A 23,625-nucleotide genomic window follows, 5' to 3' on the forward strand; every position below is an offset into this window, starting at 1 on the left:
AAGTGCCAATTCTCGCGCGTTTCAAAGCACGTGGTCATTGTGCGTGATCAGAGATCAAAGACTAAATGCACTCCTCTCTCTCTGCCAGCAAAGAAAGAGCCCATGTGGCTGGCCAAACTGTCTGTTTGTTTTGCTGTGAGAAGAAGCTATAAGTACAGACACAAAAGGAAAAGTTCTTCCTCTCTGGACTGTTTGTATTGTAATAGGGCAGAACAGCTGAACGAGAAGATGGAGATCCCCAGAGTTATCCTGGGTAGCCCCAAAAGACTTCTGAGAAAATGGCAGATCACAACATCTCTGCTCCCATTTGAAATTATAGCCTGTGACTCACCCGTACATATATTTGTACCTGCTTTAACCTCTCAATAACTCTCATCACCCTTTAGTTAACTTCCTACAGAATTAGCTCCCTGCATTGGCTTTGGTGTGAGACCAGGATGCAACTCGAGCTGGATGAGTGACTGATCTCTTGGGACTGGTCTTATCTGAAATATTTTGTGATTTTGGGTGTAAGTGACCATTGATCACACAGCACGGCTTGCCTGGGTAGCAAGACAGACACTTCAATGAGGAGACTGTCTGTGACTCCATTCTAAGGCTGCTGTGGTACTTTGGGAGTTCACATTTGTTACTGGGTTAGGGGAATCTAATTACAGAACATACCACCAGGTTGGGGTGTCCGCCCTGCTTTTGCCAGTCTGCCCTGAGGCAGGCACTCGCGGTTCTGAGTCACTCCAGACAGCATGGCAAGGACTTCAGATGGTACAATTAAAAAAAACAACAGCAGAATTTGAATGGCCATAATGCCATTTCTGAATCTCCTCTTCTTCCTGCCCTTGAATTCTTGCCTCGTTATATCACCTGATTTCCATCTGTAAACTCTGTAGGGCAAGGCCCCTATGTTGCACACATTTTGTAGTGTGTCTTGCATTTTAAGCACTAGACTATAACAGCGATGCTTACAAACTATGGAAGAAATCTATTCACCTTCTAAGAAGAATTCACCAAGTCAGATAATTTGCTCCCCTTTAAAAATTGCACCAGAGCATAAATATAACAAAAGATTGTTCCAGGCATGTTCTGGGGATTAAATGGACCTTTTGATTCTGGAATTTCCATTGTATGCGCCTAATAGGTTTATTTAGTTTTTTTAAATAAATAAATGTTTTCTAAAATGAACCTGGCCTTTATTTCCATTCATTAGCATATATTACACATCTTGGTCTTAAATTATGCATGTAATTAAATCCTGTGAATTTGCCCAAGGGCTCAGCTACGCTGTCTAAATTTGCACCGGGATGGAGTTATGGGCCGGAGTGTTTAGACTGAACCTTGTATCAGCTCACTGGGAATTCTGTGCTCAGTGGTGGCTCGGTTGGGCTCTATGTTGCTTAAGTTCCATTTCAAGTGAAACAAAATGACTTGGGCAGTTGATACTTAGCAGCAGCTAAATTCTTAGGAATATTCACCCCCTTGGGAAGCTAAATTTGGTTATAAGCATCAAAAAGAAATAACCTTCTGTCTCTGAAATAAATATTAAAAGTATCATTTGTAACTGCTCCATCTCAAACCATGTCCCCAGATTAAATTATGAGTTAGCATGATGATTTATCTTATATGGAATGGGGGGAAAAAAGAGAATTCTTGCATAAGTCAAAATAATTTCCAGCTCAAATCCTGATTGGATGAGCCTTTTCTTTAGAGAAGTAGGGGAAGGCACATTACAAGCTAGCGCCTCACTGTTCTTCAACTGAATGGATCACCTACATTTGAAAGGCACAGAGAGAGCCTGGGTCTGGTCTTATTCAGTGGAGAGAGGGCGATAAAGGCCTGGGAAAGCCTGAATCCAAGGAAATTTAAGGTGAGTGAAACCACAGGTGGTCTAAGTGTGCTCTCAGTTTCACCAGTGGGGTACATCAAAGGGAGTGGAGTTCAGAAGTGAGATCAGGATCAGATCCCCGCTGTCTCAGAAGGCCCGGAAACTCACCTGCAATTCCAACTCTCCCACCTACGCCCCTGCTTCCGTTCTCTCTGACACAAACACTTCTAATGCTGCATCCAGATCAGCAGAGCAACACTTTCCCTCCCTGAGCTACAAATATTTTTTTCTCTTAATGAGTCTGACTCCTCCATATAAGCGAGGTTGTTAACAGAACTGGCTTTGGCCAGATCCAATCTGAATAAAGGAGGGGCAAACTCTGCTTACGCATCTCAGCCCTGGCATGCAACACACCTGCTCTTCAGGCTGACTCTCTCCTGAGCAAACCACCAGTTGTGCCAAATTACAGGGTAGTTTCATAAAGTGGGTCAAGCAGCCTCCCAGGGCTTCTGACTTGAGGGGGTTGTTTTGCATTATGTAAAGTTCAATCGTTTTACAATCCAATTAGCAGTGCCCATGGGATTGTCTCCTGAATCATTTGTTCATACACTCAGGGCAGCCAGACATTGGACTGTCCCAACAGGAACTGTGTCCTATAGAAATGCTATTCTAGCAGTCTGTGTTCATTACATCACTGGTTGGCAATGCCATGGTGTTCACTGTTCCGCTGTACTGTACATAGGTGTTTGACACTAATGATTATGGGGAACAGATTACGTAAAATCTTTTGAGCAGCGATTGTCTTCTTGTTGTGGGTTTGTACATGACCTGGCACAAAGGGGTGCTGGTCCAGGATTGGGGTTCCTAGGCATCACCTCAATACAAATAATTAATAGTCAGACTGTAAGAGCCATCTCCCTCAGAAAGTCCCTACACTGGAGGAGGAGAGGAGCATACACTGTATCTCTCTATTCTTGAACACATTGGCCAAGGAAAGATGAACTGAACAGACACTTTCCAGGCAGTTCTGCCCATCAGCAAGAGAGGATGGATGCAACAGGAGAACATGGAAACCATTTTAGGTATCAGCCTGTGAAACAAGACTAAGGATATGTCTACGCTACAGTATTAGGTCGATTTTATAGAAGTTAATTTTTAGAAATCAATTTTATACAGTCGATTGTGTATGTCCACACTAAGCGCATTAAGTCGGCGGAGTGCGTCCTCACTACCATGGCTAGCATCAACTTATGGAGCAGTGCACTGTGGGTAGCTATCCCACAGTTCCCGCAGTCTCCGCCACCCACTGGAATTCTGGGTTAAGCTCCCAATGCCTGATGGGGCAAAAACATTGTCACGGGTGGTTTTGGGTACATGTCGTCAGTCGCCCCCTCCCTCCATGAAAGCAACGGCAGACAATTGTTTTGTGCCTTTTTTCCTCAGTTACCCGTGCAGATGCCATACCACGGCAAGCATGGAGCCCGCTCAGCTCACTGTCACTGCTGCTGTTGTGGGCATGTCTACTGTGGGGGCTGCTGTGATCCAAGTAGCCAATGCAATCACTGACGCCCTGTTATCAAGGGTAGTGACTCTGGGAAATGTGCGGGCCTTCTTAGATTATAGGTGCATCATATTCCTGTCCTTTGTCGCTGGTGAGGAGGTCTTGCAGCCGTACATTCCAGTCTGCTCGGCGCTGTAACACGCCATAGCACTTCTGTGGTTGACACATGTAACAGCTCCAGGGCTCTTGCTCTTTTGCCTTGGCCAAGGTACCTTGCCCTATCCGGACCTCCAAGCATTCGACACAGAAGCACCTTCAGCAGCTGGCATTGCTACACAGCAGCAGCTCCTTGGCTTCGCAGCAGACGGTGAAGTAGGACTGCTAACTGTCCTCGTCGGACATGTAGCTTGGCCGGGGGTTCTGGGAAAGTCTTCCCTGGCCGGCTCCTAGCAACCTCCAGGGCATGGTGTACGGCTCCACCACTTCCGCCGCAACTCTGCTCTCCTGCAACTCTGCTCTCCTGCTCCCCAGCGACAAGCTCGGGGATCCGTTCAGGTCCTCCTGGGTGCTGCTGGCAGCAGACTGCTAACCGTCCTTGTGCACTGCTTCTGCTACAACTCTGCTCTCCTGCTCCCCAGCGACCAGCTCAGGGGATCCGTTCATGAAGCCTGGACAGTAGTAAGGAGCAGTTCAACTATAGGCTGAGCAAGTGCAGAATGGTGGTAGAATGTGCCTTTGGAGGTTTAAAAGCTCGCTGGCGCTGTTGGTCAGACCTCAGTGCAACCAACATTCCCGTTGTTATTGCTGCTTGCTGTGTGCTCCATAATACCTGTGAGAGTAAGGAGGAGACATTTATGGCTGGGTGGAAGGTTAAGCCAAATCACCTGGCATCCGATTTTGAGCAGCCAGACACTAAGGCAATTAGAAGAGCACAGCAAGGCGCGCTGCACATCAGAGAGACTGTGAAAACCAGTTTCATGACTGGCCAGGCTTCGGTGTGACAGTTGTGTATGTTTCTCCTTGATCCAAACCAACCACCAACCACCCTCCCCCCTTTGAAATAAAGTAACTAGTGTTTTTAAACCAAGGATTCTTTCTTTATTAATTAAAAAAAATGAGATAACGGACAAGGTAGCCTGGGTCGGCTGGGGGAGGAGGGAAGGACAAGGCCACATTGCTTATTGTAGCCACACTAAAAATCAAACTGTTTGAATGACAGCCTTCTGTTGCTTGGGCCATCCTCTGGAGTGGAGTGGCTAGGTGCCCAGAGCCTCCCCCCCCCCACTCTGCGTTCTTGGGCGTCTGGGTGAGGAGGCTATGGAACATGGGGAGGAGGTTAGGCGGTTAGACAGTGGATGCAGCAGGGGTCTGTGATCTTGTTGGCTTTCCTGCAGCTCCAACAGACGCTTCATCATGTCTGTTTGCTCCCCCATTAGCCTCAGCATCGTGTCCTGCCTCCGCTGCTCTTAATTCTTTCTTGGCCTCTGCCACTGAAGGCCTCCATGGATTAAGCTGGGCCCTATCAGTGCAGGAGGACTGCATGAGCTCGGAAAACATGTCATCGCAAGTGCGTTTTTTTTCATCTTCTAATCTGCGATAACCTCAGGGATGCAGATGATAGGGGGAGCGTAGAAACATTCTATGCTCTGTATCAGAGGGGTAGCCATGTTAGTCTGGATCTGTAAAAGCAGCAAAGAGTCCTATGGCACCTTATAGACTAACAAACGTATTGGAGCATGAGCTTTCATGGGTGAATACCCACTTCGTCGAATGCATGTAGTGGAAATTTCCAGGGGCATATATATATATATATGCAAGCAAGAAGCAGGCTAGAGATAACGAAGTTAGTTCAATCAGGGAGGATGAGGCCCTCTTCTAGCAGCTGAGGTGTGAAAACCAAGGGAGGAGAAACTGCTTTTGTAGTTGGCAAGCCATTCACAGTCTTTGTTTAATCCTTACACCATCAGCTCAGCTGTTAGTCTATAAGGTGCCACAAGATTCTTTGCTGATTCTACGCTCTACGATTCTGGGGGGACTGCATGGTCACCTGTGCTTCTGAGTGCTGCTGAGCTCGCCACGCTGACCAAACAGCAAATGAAATTCAAAAGTTCCTGGGGCTTTTTCTGTGTACCTGGCTAGTGCATCGGAGTTCAAAGTGCTGTCCAGAGCAGTCACAATGGAGCACTCTGGGAAAGCTCCCGGAGACCAATACCATTGATTTGCATCTGCACTACCCCAGATTCGACCCAGCAAGGTCAGTTTTAGCGCTACTCCCCTCGCCGGGGAGGAGTACAGAAGTTGATTTTAAGAGCCCTTTAGGTCGACGGAACGGGGCTGGTTGTGTGGACGCAGTAATTTTTAAATCGACCTAACATGGCTAAATTCGACCTAACCCTGCAGTGTAGACCAGGGCTAAGACCCTCAGTGAAAGCAGTGGTGTAACCACCGCAAGGGAGAGAACACAATAGAGGGGGCTGCAATAAGCTGTGTGGCTGCAAACAACAGACCTTGCCGGCATCAGCTAAACGACACACACGCCGTATCTCAGACTGAAGTTAGGAACTTTGACTTCAGCACCACAAAGCCCCTGCCTCTGGTAGCTAAAGAAGAGTGTTGGTCACCTGTGGTGTTCATCCTATGGATTAGGCCTTCTGGGGTTGCAGTCACGAGCAAGTGACATAGTTACACTCACTTGAGCAGGTCTGACATACAGATGGCATCAATACACACACACACTTAGCCAATGAAATTGCAGAAATTAAAAGGGCACCTGATAGCCTCTTGGTGCCTAGATCACAAAGACCAGCAATATTGACTGTATCTGCAATAAAACTGAGGCTGGACTAGTCATGGAGACTGTCCTCTCATCCCTAGAGATGGTCTTTTGAGATCAGCAAAAGGAGAAGTGTGCAGAAGCTCACGTGATCACTGCATAAAGAGAGGGCTTCGGGCTACTGGGCTATCCATCCAGTTTTTAATTATGAAGATGGGTTTTTAGATGTTTGAGTAAATTTGGGAATAGACGGTTATGACAAATCGTGGCTTTTTGCTCTGTCTCCAGAGCCTGGGATGGCAGCTCTGTTAATGGTGGATAGACCAGGATGAAAGCTTCTGACCGAGGCTGAAGTGCAGTGGCTGAGGAGAACTCTAGGAATAGAAGACTGGAGTAGATGCCTATCCACTATGCTGTTGGTGTTGCCATTCAGCGCCACACCTGAAAAAAATAGAGCACTTTGGGCAAACTTTGCTGCCAACTGAAGTCAATGCTGGGTGCTGAGTGCTCACTCAGCCATTTTGAAAACCAAGTTTCTTAATACAGGCAGCTAAATATGTATTTAGGATCATAATTTTAGACACCGCTAAAAAAATCCATGGCCTGTATTCAAAGAGCTATGGCCACCTTTTCAACGGAGTTCATCACACGACAGCTCCTATTTGGAGAGTCTGGGCTCTCCCCTTGTGTTTAAAGTGCCCATTATCCAGTAGCTCTGGTGGATCCGTGGAGGGCAGAACTCTTTTGGAAATCTGACCATCTGAGTGGGAGCTGAGCAGTTTTGAAAATCCAGCCCAATGCTGCTTTTGGTTGTATTCTTCTAAGGATACCCAAAGTGTCCACTACAACGGCATTCACTTACTGGGAGCAGGGACAGGCCCTACCTTTTCCTATGTTAAGGATGAACAAAGTTTGCACAGTTGCTTTCTGATGCCCTAAAAAAAACCAAGAAGAATGTCTTCATTCCCCATCCAGAGTGTGACAGTGGCATGAAACAAATTGCTGGGAAGTGGAAAATGTGGCTCGCACATTTATCCTTCGATTACAACATTCATTTTGTGTCCTCTCTGTGTCATCATTTTGAGCAGTTGACACGCTATCCCCCTACGAAGACGCATGCTTGTGCAGTTACTCCTGTTCCTGTGGTCTTCCCTGTTTCAGACACTTCAGCATATCCGAGCATGAAATCTGATCCATTGACCTTTGCTGTGCCAATTTTACTGATACAATAGATTAATCTATTCACTGCTGCTCACTGCTTTAATAGGCACTGAACCACTCAGTCACTCTCATATTTCACCATCTCCTGGCTGTGTAATCACACATATGCATACATTGAGGCCTCTACTTATATAGTGGAAGAGTCTAGCCATGAGCTAATCCCAATTTTGGAATCTAGATGTTGTGCAGATAATTTTCTAGTGTCATGCAGCTCTCACCTTGGAAGGAGTTCACTCTTTCAGGATGAGCACTCAATTGTGGTTTCTATTTAATTTTGTGGACAGTGCCTAACCCGAGGCGTGAACCTGTGTTACCTTGAGATGAGTGAGTCTCAAATGATTTGAAGGTTCCTTATCTAAAAGCTCTTATTATTAATCATTAGTATTATTATCATTGCTGTAGCACCTTGAAACCATAGTCAAAGGCCCCATTATGGTAGGTGCCATGGAAACATGGAGTAAAAAATAAAAAGACCACCTTTCTGGCCCCACGGAGCCCTCATGGGTTGGAATCCAGGCCCTAAGCCCTGGATTTTGCCAGTTGCTTCAGTAGGGCAAGATTTCACCTCTGATGTAAAACGAAAATGTACACAAATGCCTTTGGAGTAGAAAACCCACAAGATCAGATCAGCAGGCGTGAGGGAAGCTGGAGGAAGGACTGGGTATCTGCCTCCTGGGACAAATGGAAAGACAATAAATAAATGTAGGTGTCCATCATAAAAAAATGTTGTTGGTTCCTCTCAGATCCTGTTCCCCAATTCATGGTGAAGATTGTCTCCTCTTTCCACCCCTCTGGCCCCAGGACTGATCCTTTGCTAGGGCATGCAGAGGGGCCGTGACAGTCAGCTGTGAAGTGGAGAGGTAACAAGAAGGGCCTGTCTGCGTTAAGTAGGATGTCTTGCCATGTAGGAGCAGCACCACCCAGGGTATTTCATGAGGCTCCGGGAAGAGCTCCTCACCTTGCTCTGCTCTCAGGCAGCACAAAAAGCAGCACACAATTAACAGGAACATGACACATGTGCAGAGCTCTTGTGTGATGGGGAAAGAGCACATATGGGGGGGGGCAGGGTGGAGAACGGAGCAGGTTAGTAGCACAAATGAGAAGGGTTGGGAGAACCAAGGTAGAGTGGACTGGAGGAGAGAACAAGCCTGGCCTGGGAGAAGGAGATGGAGGACCCAGCTAGGGATGATCAGAGATGAGGAAATGGGCAGAAGGTGGTGAGAAGCAGATATGGAGAGTGTGGAGACCAATGGGGATGGGAGAGGGACAGGCAGGGCTGGGATGATGTGTGTGAGACAGAACAACAAGGGCAAGGGAAGCAGAGACGGGGAAAAGGAAGAATGAAGAGAAAACAGGGAAAGAGGAGGAGACAGAATCAAACAAGCTTCACAGCCAGGCAAGAGGTGAGTTCCCTCTAGAAGAACTTATACAAGTTTCAGAGCTGGAGAAGCACCACCTGAGCTAAGGCAAGAGAGCTGGACATGGGGTGGGAAGACAAAGAGACACCCAAGAGGGAGGGGATGCGGAGAGATCTCCTTTCTCTCTGCACTTGGCTTGGCTTTCCTTCCCCGCCCCCATTCCCTCACCCACTGCATTTGGAGAAGCTGCCTCACCTCTGCCTGCCTACAACTCCCTGGCAGGCTTCAGGCGCTCAGCCTCCTTTTGGCTGCCAGCCATGCTGGGTAGTTGTGTAACGTGACTATTGCTGGCTCTGGCTCCAGGGTAATGTGTTCACTTTATTTTCTGAGCTGTGGTTAAATAATTGGTGTTTTCTTGGTGGCTAACTGCTCTGGATTCTGTGGTTACACACCATGATCGGACTTACTTGGAGTGATCTAGTTACTATTATTAGCTTGTTTCTTCCCTCCTTTCCTTTTCTCACCACTGGAATCATTTCGGCGTGTCTCCCACAAGGACGTTACGTTTGTTGCTTTGGGTTGGTTCACCACCTAGCTGCGAAACTGGGATGCCTTCTCCTCGGTTCGGTATGTTTGGGGGAGGACACAAAGCACAGGGCCTGCTCGTGTTCTGCCCAATCAGTGGGCCACACGTCCTCCTCCAAAGGGATGTCTGTGTTAAGTAGGATGTCTTGCCATGTAGGAGCAGCACCGCCCAGGGTATCTCCTGAGGCTCTGGGGAAGAGCTCCTCACCTTGCTCTGCTATCAGGCTGCAAAATCACCTTATGCGCGATGCTGTTGGTATCCGGACTCCAGCCCATCTGGCTTAGTGTAGAGAACAGAGCTGTGGAGTCCTATCCCCAGACACTGCATCACTCCACTGTCCTGACTCTAAGATGAGCGATTTTGGGACCGTGCTCTAGAATCCCGTCGTACTTTTCTATACAAGGGATGGCACACGCCTGTCCTCACTAGCCAGGGAGAAGATATCAGGACCTTGCCAGCAACAATTCTTTTGAACGCCTCACAAGTGCTAAGCACATTCATGTTTTGGCCAAAACTGGACAAAATGTGGTGAACAGATCTTTAAAAAAAAAAAAATAGCGCCCCAACCTTTCCAGCTCCAGCATCAGCTCCTTCATAGCATTAAAGAACATTATGCAGACACCGCTGCTTCCACTGACAGCTCCTTTAAGGCCTGCAGAGTAATCTCAGGCCTTTTTGTAATACCATTTCAAAGCACCAGTAGACCGTGCGCGCTGTATTTGGCTCATGGGGACAGAGAGGATGACGCTTATCATCAGACATTCCCTGTCTTGCTATTTCTAAATGGTTTCCACTGGGCCTGATTTTGACCCCATTCTGATGTGGGCCTGATGTGAAGGGCATTGAGCGCTGTTGCCCAAATCTTGACCCCGATGCCAGGGCTGAGAAGCCGGGTGGATGTGCAGCCATGAAGGAAGAATTCTTCTCCCAGGCCAGCTGTGCTACCCAACCCCAGTGCCTGGAATATCCTCCGCAGCTCCTTTGCACTCTCTTCTGCAGGGATTGAAGAAGGATCCATATAATAATGGATCCTTGGCTTCTGCCCATCACCCTGCCTGGCCACGCCTTCTCATCACCTGTGCTGCAACTCATGCCCAGGTGAGAATACTCTGGATTGACCCCTCACACTCAGGCCCCCCTGTTGCGTCTCGGTGCCTCTCAAGCGGGCATGAACAAAGCTCTTCAGTCAGTTTGATTGGCAGCTAAGTCCTTTATTTCTCTCCAGCATATTTCATTTATACAATTAATGCAGGCAATCAAGCAATTGCTAATTGGTTAATAAGGTGCAGACAGGCACAGCTGTAACTTCATTGGCTAATTAACATCCTGGCCAACCCTCTAATTTATTATCCTGTTATTGCCTCCCAGCAGATAAGAACTAGCTTCATCCTTGAAACTTGCATGTCAGTTTCTCACACTCTTATGCAAAACAATCCGACACTTCCCCCCTTTTCTCATAATAATAAAAAAAAAAAAGGAAAGGCACAACAAAACATTTCCAAACTTATAGCATCACATTACTACAATCTATTACACAACAAAACTAAAAACAAATCTAAACACCAGCTGCCTAACTAAACCATAACAATATCTTCCGCAATGCCCTACTTTTACCTATACATCCTTCCTCCAGGTAACGCAAGTGGCCCAAGGGGCAAGGAGGGTTCTGCCAATGTGCAAACACCCACAAAGCAGGTTTCCAATAAGGGCTTTCACTGCAGCAACATGGGGCAGCAGGCAGAAGGCCGTTGTATTTATGGCACTCTGCGCCAAAATCAGCCAAGGCCGGACCCACTTCGCCGGAATCCACCTTGCTTACTGTCTTCCCATTTCCCATGCGCCGTATCTGATCCAATTAGGCCACCTGGCCTTTGCCTCGCTCTGGCAGTTCCCTACTTTCTCATAACAACATTATCTCATCCCTCTGTTCTCGTAACCACGCAGCTGTGATTTTCCACCAAGGCAGCATAGGGAAATTCTCCCCTCTATTCCAAAAACACATAAAAAAATTAACAATAACCCATTAAGCAAAACAAAACTAAAAACCAAATAATACTTCCTCAATCTATAAGGCTTATCCATAACCATGCAATTCATAACATACAACACCAACAACATCAAACAAAACAAACATAAATACACAAAATCAAACACATAAATGGTACAAAATCTGCAGGGTTCCCCCATACTCTATTGCACACCATCTTGTGACAAATTTCTATTACCAATCCATCCCTCATGTGTCAGGTGATCAAACTGACACTGAGGGGGGGGGGAATTCACAGCAGAAAACACAACATAAACCACAACAATTCTGGCCAGAAACACATATCACAAACAAACATAAAACATAAAACATAAATGTAAACTCTATAAATAAATGCATGGTACATTAAATACTATACAACTAACATCAATTTTCTATAATTATCTAAAAAACAAAAACAAATATACCCCTACTGGGCAATCAATCATTACTTAAAATACACAAATACCCTATTAATTTCAGGCAAAACAGGGGAATCACTTCAGCAATTAAATCATTTACAATAATACAATTGCATCCTGGCTTACTTCTAAATTCAAAGCTATTCACAGCTTAAGGGTTCTTACTATTAACTTCTACTTTTAAACACAAAAAAAAATCACCACTTATATGCCCGTAGCCTAATACAATTACAATTACATAGCACAATATACAATCTTCAATTAATGCAACAAAATTATTTATGGCCAAACAATTACAAACTAATTTCTTTGCCTACATGTATTTACAAAAATTTCAAAACACCAAAAACTTTTCTCTCTCAGCATTTTTACAAAATTCAGCTATTATTCCCTTTAGCAACCACAGAGTTAACTTTTTACTCTGCCTAACATTACTCGCTTGTAGTTAATTACCTTTTCTATCAACTACACCCTCAAGGTTATTAACCAGTTTTCCAAGCTTGTTGTTTGTTGCCCGCCGCCTGGGCCCGATCCTTTTTTCCTCTTGCTAAACCGTTCCTACATAAACACCATAAACTTGTTCCACTACCAGTTTAGCGAGGAGGGTGGGCTTCTTAACCACCCCCCACCCTTCTGGCCCTTTCCCTAAAACATTTTTACTTACAAGACTACCCGAGTCCTCCCTTATTCCACAATCAATTAGCTAAAAGGGTGTACTTCATAACTAACCCCACCCTTCTAATCTCTACTACAAACAATTATCTGTACTTTCCCACCATGGGGGCTACATATTCATGCATAACTTTAATTACAACATCTGCATTCAAACTATCTATTATAATATTGGCTACATCTAATATCAAGCAATCTACAACGGCCAATAATCAGCACATAACACAAAATTAACAAAAAGTCTAAACAGACTAACAAAAACACTTTACATAAAAATTCTTAGGGTCACATAAATTCAAAGCCATTCTCCCAAATTACCTAAATTCATGCCTAATAACACCATAAACTCCCCCCCCCCTTGAGAATACTCAACAAACCTTTTGGCTGAGTTTTCTCAAACTTTAAAAACAAAAAACAATTAAACTCTAAAAAACCGGGGTAGTAATGGGGGGGGGTAATATCATTACAATCCAATTAGGGAGGGCAATATATGCTAAAAATTTTATCCAAAACACAGGGCGCAGCCTGTAGAATAAGTCCCAAAATCCAATTAACATCACATTTCTCAGCAGGAGTCCCAAATTTCTTCCTGCCAGTGTACAATTCTTTATTTCTTCACCAGGGTCAGTTCTCAATGTCTTTTTAGTCAGGAATTTCTGGTCTTTGGCAATATCAACAAAGTGAGTGTTTTTTCTTCTTTTCCACCACCGTCGTGGTTCAGCTTCTACGGGGGAAATAATCAGGACGTGGGGGCTGCAGCGGACAAGGGAGAAATTAGCCAGCACGTTACCTTGTCCTTTTTTCCTGCTGTTTAAAAGCACAATGGAACTAAAAAATAATTAGGCCAATAATCAGTAAAAACTTCTCCTGATGTGAAGGGGTCTTTTGCAATAAAATCATGGGTCCCAGCAGTCAGTCTCCTGGTTGCAAAAATGGCAGGGCTGCTAGGATCTTTGGGCAGCTCTTCCATACCTGTAAAAGGAAACAGCTAACACAGTCCGTTAGTGCCTGGCAGGATTTTGCAACTCTCATTAGCTTTTTTGGGCCCAGTCAAGCTCTCTTTAGTCTGGGCTGTTCGCCAAGTCTTAGTGTCCTTGACTGGGGCGAGAAAAGAATGAGCTTTTCTTCGATTAAATCATCCTGTTCCTTTTCTTTCCTGCTTGGCTTCTTTTAATCTGTAAATCCTGTGTCAGAACACCCAGCTGTTGCTGCTCATACCGAAGAAGCATAACGGTTTTCCCGGCACTGTCCCCGCCTCAGACCAGCCAGCGAGGGGCGCCTTCTCCGGGCTGCTGCCAAAACAACTTGCTTGCTTGTATGTCCAAACGACCTCCGGGGCCACGGCACGAGCCTCTGCCTGCGCCATGCTCTCCAAAGTTTTCCCGTCCAGGGCTCGCTTCCAGCGGAGCACCTCCTCACGAGCCTTTGCCTGCTCACGAGCCTCTGCCTGCGCCATGCACTCCAACGTCTTCCCGTCCAGGGCTTGCTTCCAACGGAGCACCTCCTCGTCCTGTGCCCGAAGGCCGGTCAGGAGGAGCCTCCCCAACTCCCCCTCTCTTCTTAATAAGTAAATCAGTGCAGCAGGGGAAATCTTTTCCCCCTGTCGGTTCATAATGTGCAAATAAAGCTTCTGTGTTATCTTTTCTTCAGCTGATACAGCGGTACTCACGTTAGCTGCTTTGCCCTTTCCTCCGCGGCTTATAGCCGCCTTCCCCTGGCTTCTGGCTTGTAGCCACTTTCCTCCGGCTTATAGCCGCTTTTCTTCTTCCGCTGATGCAGCGGTTCCCATATTAGCCGCTCACCTCTGAGCTCAGATGCGCCTCTCCTTTGGACGCCCGGGGGCTGGCCCTTCTCCAGCACTCCCCGCCGCGGCTCTTCCGCCTGGAACAGGCCACCGAGACTAGGCCACCGACACTTTCAGCATTCGATACGAATCACGTCGGATAGGCACTCCCCTCCTCTGGGCTCAGGCTCCTGGCCGTTCGCCTCTGGGCTCAGGCTCCCGACACTATCATGATTCAATACGAATCACGTCGGGGTCACCATTTGTTGCGTCTCGGTGCCTCTCAAGCGGGCATGAACAAAGCTCTTCAGTCAGTTTGATTGGCAGCTAAGTCCTTTATTTCTCTCCAGCATATTTCATTTATACAATTAATGCAGGCAATCAAGCAATTGCTAATTGGTTAATAAGGTGCAGACAGGCACAGCTGTAACTTCATTGGCTAATTAACATCCTGGCCAACCCTCTAATTTATTATCCTGTTATTGCCTCCCAGCAGATAAGAACTAGCTTCATCCTTGAAACTTGCATGTCAGTTTCTCACACTCTTATGCAAAACAATCCGACACCCCCCCATCACATGGCAGAACCACATCACTAATTCTGCCTGGCAAGTCTCCACACCTGTGAAGGAATAGGGCTGGGATTCACCTTCAGAGGTTTTCTCAAAGTATTCCTGTTTCTAGTCCTGACTGCATCTTTCATGTGCCAGTGTTACCGTACAGTGAGTTTGTTATAGATCCCCACAGTGCCTGATCCACAGAGGATATGAGTCTGTTATTGCCTCCACCAGAGAACCTGGCTCTGAGGTGACAACCACCATCTTGGCTGACAAAACTGGTGTTGGACCTGGGATCTTCAGACCTAAAAGCCATGAGCTACTGAGCCCCCTAGCTAGGCCTGTAACAGACTCCTATCCTACGTAGAAGGGGCACGGACGGGGGGGCACCTGTAACACACACTCCCTAGTGGATTACACAAGCCCTACTAGTGTAAACATCCCCACATTGCAAATTCTTCTTTGCACATCAGCAAAATCTGCAATCTTATTGCTCCAACAGTCATGGAAAGTGAATGCAGAATGGGCATTAGCCTGGACAAGGAGAATTCAGTTCAAGCAAATATTGATTGACCATTTTTGCACTCTAAGTACGTCTCTAATTTCGCTGTCATTCAGTGTGTGGAAGGTGTTTGTACAAGGTCTCAAAAGTAGTTCAGGGCAGATATAACTTTCAGGCCAAGATTCAGGTCAATTCTTGGGCAAGTTAAACACTTTGGTCACAGGGTTAAGACATTCTGACACGTCATAATTGTCCTTCTGCCTTGCATTACGGCAAATGGATTTAGTTAGTTACAACACAGGAAAGTGAACTGGAAGTGACTGAGGAAATAGGCTCCTACTCCCTGAATAATATTGCTGAAGTTACATGTTTGCTGACAAGTCATGTTTGCTGATCAAGGAGATCTTCCTTCTAGATGTCATTAAGCAATTCCCAAGTGTGTCTTTTATCTCCTTCAAGCAATGGGTTGCTGCTGCCTCTTTCGTGAGTTAAGATTACCTCATTCCTGGAGGATGCCTGAAACTCAACTTCATCTTTAAAAAATAGATGTATCTTAAACAGAAGCTCTGATGAACTAATGCTGTATCATATTGGAATTCACCAAAAGGCAAGTTAGTGACTCATTTTTTTTCAGGGTGACCCTTCAAGTAAGTAAGTGTCGGTTGACATAGTAGGAATGATTTTTCCTTTAAAAATGCACTCACATATTTTGTCCCACATGGGATGGGAACTGTCCAGCAAGGACTGTAACACATGTCAAAAGAGGTCTTGCTAACTTTCCATTCAGCTGCATGAGACTTTACAAAGCTGTTGCTGGAAATACAGTTATTCCATTAAAAGACAAAGTCCCATACTGCACACTGACCTCACTAGGGAATATCCAATTGTCCAAGATTTGGAAGTAGCATGGGTATTTTCTTAAAAGTGACAGACTGTTTCATAATTCCTAGCAAAAATAGATTCAACTACAGGTGGCTTGGTTATGTTTTTGTTTAAACTTAAAGACCATTTTGTCATATACTAGAGTTCTCAGCTATTCTTTTTTCACAAAATATATCACTTGCTAAATGCAAAAGCAGGAAAATAAATACTTTTTCTTGATGCTTTCTGTGATTTCAGCTTTGTATGATTTGCATGTCTAGTGCATTAGCTAAATTGCTAAGGCAGCAAAGAGTCTTGTGGCAGCTTATAGACTAACAGATGTTTTGGAGCATGAGCTTTCGTGGGTGAATACCCACTTCGTCAGATGCACGTCAGTATTCATCCACGAAAGCTCATCCTCCAAAATGTCTGTTAGTCTATAAGGTGCCACAAGACTCTTTGCTGCTTTTACAGATCCAGACTAACATAACTATCCCTCTGATACTTAGCTAAGGCAGTAACCATTATTAATTTCAGACATACCTTTGTCACTAGACCTGCTATAGGGCATAAACTGCTGCTTACAGGATTTACAGTTCTGTTCCCTACAGGGCATAAATCATTCTATATGCCAAAAATCCCCCTCTGTAAGAAACATATAAGAAAGTGGGCTACCCTGCTCTACCATCTGTGATTACTGTTGCCAGAACAGGCCCAAAATGTGTCATTCAAAAACTTTCATGTAATAAACTAAAAATAAAACCTGCTCCATTTAAGCATCAATTGTTTCTCCTTCTTTGTCCACCTAAAGCACCAACTGAAGTCAATGGTGAAACCCTGACCCCACTGATTTCAAGGACGCCAGGATTTTGCCTACTGGCCCATTCTGCTCCTACTGAACCCAAAGTGAGATTTGCTGTTAATTTCAATTGGACCTGGACTGAGTCCCAGAACAGACCTGCTATTGATTTGTTATTTTGAAATGGGAGAAAAGATGGTCACACAGCCTATTTGCTGCATAAAGAAAATTAAATTGAAAATTTTACCAGAGGAACAAACTTGACACACGTTGCCAGATATTATAAACTGGGTTGGCAGAAAGACCCACACAATTCTCAGAATTGCTCTAGCTTTGGAAGATGCAGCATTCCTGGGGATTTTCAGTGCACAGCTACTTGTGTGTAAAACTGTTCCCCGCAGTTTGGAATGTGTTGTCATTTTCAGGTGTTTCTGTAATTTGCCCATAAGGTTGCAGAGCAAGAACCGTTTAGGGCTGCCATAGCTGTCAGCTGAGATAGACATCTCACTCCCTGCTCAACTACATTTTAGGCATTAGTGTAATCTAAATAAATAATAAAGTTATGTCAATGATGTGGGATGAATGATTTCCCCCCTCCGACTATGTGCTTTCAGTCATTTGCAATAAACCAGACATGGAGTTTTAGCTTCGATAGAGAACAGTGAAATCTGAGCTCCTCATCAGACGAGGAGAAAGACGACCCCTGGATTAATTTAACAGCTAACTGTGCTTGCTGTGCCAATAAGTACATGACCTGCCAAATGTCACTATACTGTTTACATTCTTAGCTTCCCCTTTCTGTAAAAATTTTGCAATTATGGAGAGCGTGAGCCTGCAGATGTAAAAATCCCTGCAGTCATCTTAAAATACAGGGCCCATAATGCTTCCTATCAAATCATGCTGATGGTGCAGACTGATTGTGCAAATGCTGCCATCGAGTGTGAACTGGTTTCATAGAGGGAGCGTTAGAAGCCTAATAAAAAGCTATGCCACTGAATGGAGCAGCAATGGGCACTAAGGTCCCAGGAACTAGCCTGGGCAGGGCGTTGGATGGAGACAGTACATTACAGGGCCGCCCAGAGGATTCAGGGGGCCTGGGGTCTTTGGCTGCGCAGGACGCCTGCTGCCGAATTGCCACCAAAGACCCAGCACTTCGCAGTGGGTCCCGGGGCGGAAGGACCCCCCGCCGCCAAAGACCTGGATTGGAAGAAGCTCCAGGGGACCCTGGCCCCATGAGAGTTTTCCCGGGCCCCCAGAGCGAGTGAAGGACCCCGCTCCAGAGGCCCCGAAAAACTCTCATGGGGGCCCCTGCAGGGCCTGGGGCAAATAGCCCCACTTGCCCCCCCCCGTGGCTCTGGTACATTAAACACGAGGGACAAATCTGCCCCCCGCTACACCTGTTCACCCAGACCGGCTTAGCTGTAACCAAGGGCAGAATTTGATACATGGTGTCATCACCTTTAGCTGATGCGTCCAGGCCAAACCCTACCTGCACTGTGCGGGTCTGCCCCTGCCTTCACTACACAAGGGGCACAGGGTCTGCCCCCGGCACTGCCCGGCAGCCTACTTGGTTGTCATTACATTTTGATCCAGGAGTAAAATGACTTGAGTAGGAGGAAATACTTTTCCCAAGTGAGCCCAGAGCTCTCCCCACCCCCACCAGATCACTGCTACTCCGCTCGGGGCTGATACCGATTTTGGAATTGAAGGAGTTCGAAGGACACAAACTCCGGCAGGATTCTGGGCTCAGCTATGTCACCCCCCCCCCCCAAGCTGAGCAATCACAGGACTGTGCATATTTCAGACCCCCCAGGTTGGTGGCTGCGCCCAGTTCCCTTCCCCCGCCACCCCCAGGGCGATTCACTGGCTAGGACGGGGGTGGCCGAACGGTCTGACCCTTCGAGCCACATGTGACAAGCTTCAGCAGTTCCAGACCCGGTGGCACCTGCCGGGGCTCAGCTCAGCGCTTCAGTCTTGGGGCCCGTCCTGCCCTGGTGAAGCCCCCAAACCCCCTCCCCGCTGGGCACAAGCCAGAGGTGATGGGGGCACACGGGGGTCACATGCGCCCCCAGGGTTTGCTGGCCCTGCTCGGTCACATGGTGCCACCAGGCTCCCTCCCGTCAGGGCAGCTGCTGGAAGCGGCAAGCCGGGAGCTGCGGCCTGGGAAGAGGCAGCAGGAGCAGCTGGGAGCTGCAGGGACCCGCTGCCTTTGCTGCTGCCGCTCCGCGTGGAGCTAAAGCGGCGCCCGGTCCCCGCAGCTTCCCGCTGCTCGCCACTGGCAGCGAACGCCTGGGAGCGGCGGGGAGCGGCCCCGAGCCCGGGTAAGGCGGCAGCGGAGCCCGGGGGGCAGGACTCCCGCTGCCGGGATGGGGACAAACCTGTCAATTGCCCCGGCCCCCAGCGGGCCCCGGTTCTCGCTGCCAGCAGCCCCTGGCCCACCCCACGGCAGGGAACTGGGGGGTGTCAGCCCCTGTGGCCCCCCCGGGCTACGAGACCACGTGAAGCTGAGACCCACCAGCGGCTTCCTCCCCCGGCTCCGCGCGCTGCGCTCGGCCAGCCCGTGGGGCCCCGGCGGGCTCCGCTCTGCTGCGGCGGGGCGCGGCCCGGCTGAGCGGCAGCGGGAGCCGGGAGCTGCGGCCGCTGCGCTCGGGGCGCCCTGGCGGCGCCGGGCGGGATTTCCTGGCGCGGTTCCCAGCTGAAGCGGGTTTCTCCGGCCGCTCCGCCCCCTCTGCCCCGGGGATTTCCCGGCCGGGTCCCGCGGGGATAAAAGCGGCCGCGGGGGGTTGCGGTGGCTCAGAGCTGAGCCGAGCCCAGATCCCAGCACCAGCCTCCGCCGCCAGCCCGGACCATGAGCCGCCCCGAGAGCTTCGCCCCCGGCAGCGCCCTGCTGCTGCTGTTAGCGGCCTGCGCCGCGCTGTGCCGGGGTGAGGGGCTCGCTGCGCCGGGGGGCCCCCGGGACCGGGCTGGGGGAGTCTCGCTTCCCACTGGGGCTTGGAAGGACCGATCGGACCCAGGTGTCCGAGAGCCGGCCGGATGCGGGGAGTCCCGGGGGGGATGGATGGGACCCAGGTGTCCGAGAGCCGGCCGGATGCAGGGAGTCCCGGGCGGGATGGATCGGACGCAGGTGTCCGAGAGCCGGCCGGATGCGGGGAGTCCCGGGGGGGATGGATGGGACCCAGGTGTCCGAAAGCCGGCCGCATGCGGGGAGTGCCCGGGCCCGGGGGCATGGACCGGACCCAGGGTGTGTCCCGGGCCGCCCCCTTGCAGAGGATCTGGCCGCCGGCAGGAGCTGAGTCTTTCTCCCCCTTCCGGGCAGGTGCCCCCATGGCTGGCGAGCTGCGGTGCCAGTGCCTGCAGACCGAGGCCGCGATGATCCAGCCCAAGCGCATCGCCCACGTGGAGCTGATCCCCGAGGGGCCCCACTGCGGGGTGCCAGAAGTCATGTAAGTGTCGGGGCCCTGCTGCCCCCCCAGCCTGCACCCCCCTCCCCGCCCGGCCAGCCCCGCGCTCACCCCGCTCTCCCCTTTGCCTCCCCGCAGAGCCACCACGAAGCACGGCAACAAAGTCTGTCTGGATCCCACCGCGCCCTGGGTCCAGCTGATCGTCACCAAGATCCTGAACAGGTACCTGCCTGGGGGTGTCGCTCTCCCTGTTGTGCCAGCGGCCGGTGTCTGCACCCTTCGCCATGACCCCGGGCTGGTACCTGGGGCTGGCGGGGTCCCTGGCACTAAACGCCATTGATGGGCTGTATCAGCACTGCCCCTGTTCCCCGTGACACACACAGCTCCCAGGGGGGCAGCCGGAGGCGAGTGCACAGGGAATGCAGGCGGGGGGCCTGTGGAGGGGAAAGGCACGAGCAGAAATGAGTCCAGGTGAGGTCTTTCCGGATGTCACTTCTAACCTGTGTTCTGTTGTGACTGTTGCAGTAAATCTACCAAGCTGTGAGGGGAGCAGAGGAAATGAACAAGCCACTATAACAGAAACTACCTGTTTGTACACTGGGAAACCAGTGTGAGAGAGCATGGGAACCTGAGGCTGGACAGCTCGCCATGCTGAACTCTTCTTTTGAGGGTCTGAGAGACCAGCCTGCTCCATTCAACTTCAACCTGTTCCACTGAGTTATTGCAACCTGTGCTTATTTGTGTATTTATTAATACATCTCTGTAGAGCTCTGCGACAGCTAGGTATTGTGTCAAGCCCTTTAGATCTTCCTGATCACCTGAAGGGATAATGCTGCAGCAGTGTCTCAAGAAATGGCTGCTTGTTAATCTAGTGCACATTCCCAATAGCCCATCCCCTCAGCTCCTCTGAGCAGCTCGAGATGGACAGTACGGTGAAGCTGTGCCTTTCACACTGTGGCTGTGCAGGATGCCTGCTGGCTTGTGAATAACCAGAGCTTCAGATTCTGGAGCTGCCAAGCATTTAGCCTCTGAGCCCACAAATATGGAGGATTGCAAAGTGAAATCCAATTAGAAGAAGCACAGTAACTTGCTACAGTCCTGAAATGTGCTGCCAAGGCACATGTCCCTCGGACACACAGTCATTTGCTTGGTTGGGTGAAACAGACTAACAGCTGCTCTCCTTTCACAGAAAAGCAATCTTTATGAGAATGTGGCTTCCAGTCACTAGCTGAAGTTTCTGCAAACTCTTTAGGGCTCTTCTGATGAGTGTTAAATTATTTCTATGCAATTTAAATATTTGGCATTTATGCTGAAGGTTTAAGAACAGTAAGGTTCTGAAGACCCTTGGACATTTTATGTCTGCATTGTATGACATACTGTCATATTCTGTGTAGAAGTGGTATTACAAATTGTACTGTACTAAAATGCAGTAATTGTGAGACTGGCGGGAGTTACACATGAAATAAATATTTTCTGATTAAAAGTGGTTGAGTCGTCGTCTCAGTGAAGTGTTCATGTCCATGTATCTGTCCCAGTGGGACCCCTGGAAACATGTGGTGTGGGTGGGAATTGGTATAGGATACACCCCTGCCTTCAAGCTTCATCCCTTTCCCTATTTTATTTAATGTTTGTCTGCATTTAACAGACTCTTGGGTCCAGAGTTGCAATATTTAAACTCCTCATCTGCAGACCTCATTGTGAAGGGAAATTCAGCCTCAAAGTGGTTTGTGGCTATGAAAGCTGCAAGGACTGGCACATTTGCTTAACTTGCTATGAGACTACTCATGTGCATAAAGCACTGTGCAAGATCAGGCACATAATGATTCTTTGCTGTTATAGGAAACAAGACAGCTCCAAGGAAAAAGAGCATAGAAGACACTTGCTTTATATAGAAGTAATTTGCAGGGCATGTGCATGCTCTAGCTGTTAAGCACTCCCACCCCCTGCCTTTTTTCTTTTAACTGTAGACATTTGTAAAAGCACAGTGTCCCTTTATCTGGTTCCATCTTAACTGTATTTCATGGAGGATATTCCCAGAAGGAAGTGTTAGACCCATAGGCACAGACTCACGACATCATCCATGGACATATAATTCAGTGGGTGAAAGATCAACTGCTGCTTCCTTATGGAATTTCGGAGGCTTGCTGCGTCGTTATATTAGACAGCCTATGCAATGGTGGGGTATCGAGCCTTACAACCTGACCCACACAGCACCTGACTACAAGTCCGAGGTTTGGATTGGTCTGAACATGCCAACCTGAGATTTTCAGGCTCAGGACCTCAGCTGAGCCGCGCGACCAGCGGACCCTCCGCAGTCATGCCCGCGGGAGGTCCGCTGCTCCCGCGGCTCGGGGGCGCCTCCCGGGCATGACTCCTTGGGGCAGCCAAATTTGTAGAGCTGCCCCTGACTCCACAGTCATGTAATCTAGGCTACAACCTACAGGCCAGTTACCCTCCTGGAGCTCCTTTGTCATTACTCCTCTGTCATTACTCCTCAGAGAGGAAAAATTCTAATTGCTGGTGGAGGCTTCATTCAATGATCTCCACTAGCTTTTCTGTATGTGACATATTTTCAGGATCCACTACTGTAACATAAGACCGGCCATACTGAGTCAGACCAAAGTTTCATCTAGCCCAGTATCCTGTCTTCTGACAGTGGCTAATGCCAGGTGCCCCAGAGGGAATGAACAGAACAGGTAAATCATCAAGTGATCCATCCTCTGTTGCCCATTCCCAGCTTCTGGCAAACAGAGGCCAAGGACACCATCCCTGCCCATCCTGGCTAATAGCCATTGATGGACCTATCCTCCATGAACTTATCTATTTTTTTCTTGAACCCTGTTATAGTCTTGGCCTTCACAATATCCTCTGGCAAAGAGTTCCACAGGTTGACTGTGCATTGTGTGAAAAAATACTTCCTTTTGTTTGTTTTGAACCTGCTGCCTATTAATTTCATTTGATGACCCCTCGTTCTTGTGCTATGAGAAGGAGTAAACACTTGCTTATTTACTATCTCCACACCAGTCATGATTTCATAGACCTGTATCATAGCCCCCCTTAGTCATCACTTTTCTAAAATGAAAAGGCCCCGTCTTATTAATCTCTCCTCAATTGGAAGCTGTTCCATACCCCTAATCATTTTTGTTGCCCTTTTCTGAACCTTTTCCAAATCTAATATATGCTTTTTGAGATGGGGCGAATACATCTGCAAGCAATATTCAAGATCTTGGCATACCATGGATTTATACAGAGGCAACATGATATTTTCTGTCTTATTATCTATCCCTTTCTTAATGATTCCCAACATTTTGTTCGCTTTTTTGACTGCAGCTGCACAATGAGTAG

General features: G+C 48.1%; 1 protein-coding gene across 2 annotated transcripts in view; it reads left to right on the top strand.

Annotated features, from left to right (window-relative positions):
• Positions 1-19,660: 19,660 nt before the first annotated feature.
• The window catches only part of LOC120406410 (growth-regulated alpha protein-like), a 145,371-nt gene continuing 141,406 nt past the window's right edge, over positions 19,661-23,625 (top strand). The window contains exons 1-4 of one of the 2 annotated variants that reach the window (XM_039541258.1): positions 19,663-19,803; positions 20,196-20,322; positions 20,419-20,502; positions 20,806-21,690. In XM_039541258.1, the coding sequence (XP_039397192.1) occupies positions 19,728-19,803; positions 20,196-20,322; positions 20,419-20,502; positions 20,806-20,824 (306 nt within the window). In that variant the 5' untranslated portion in view covers positions 19,663-19,727 and the 3' untranslated portion in view covers positions 20,825-21,690. Of the gene's footprint in view, positions 19,804-20,195; positions 20,323-20,418; positions 20,503-20,805; positions 21,691-23,625 lie in introns of those variants that run through there. The other variant, XM_039541259.1, reaches the window with a different exon arrangement.

Source organism: Mauremys reevesii, linkage group 5 (assembly GCF_016161935.1).
Source record: "Mauremys reevesii isolate NIE-2019 linkage group 5, ASM1616193v1, whole genome shotgun sequence".
Taxonomy (NCBI): domain Eukaryota; kingdom Metazoa; phylum Chordata; order Testudines; family Geoemydidae; genus Mauremys; species Mauremys reevesii.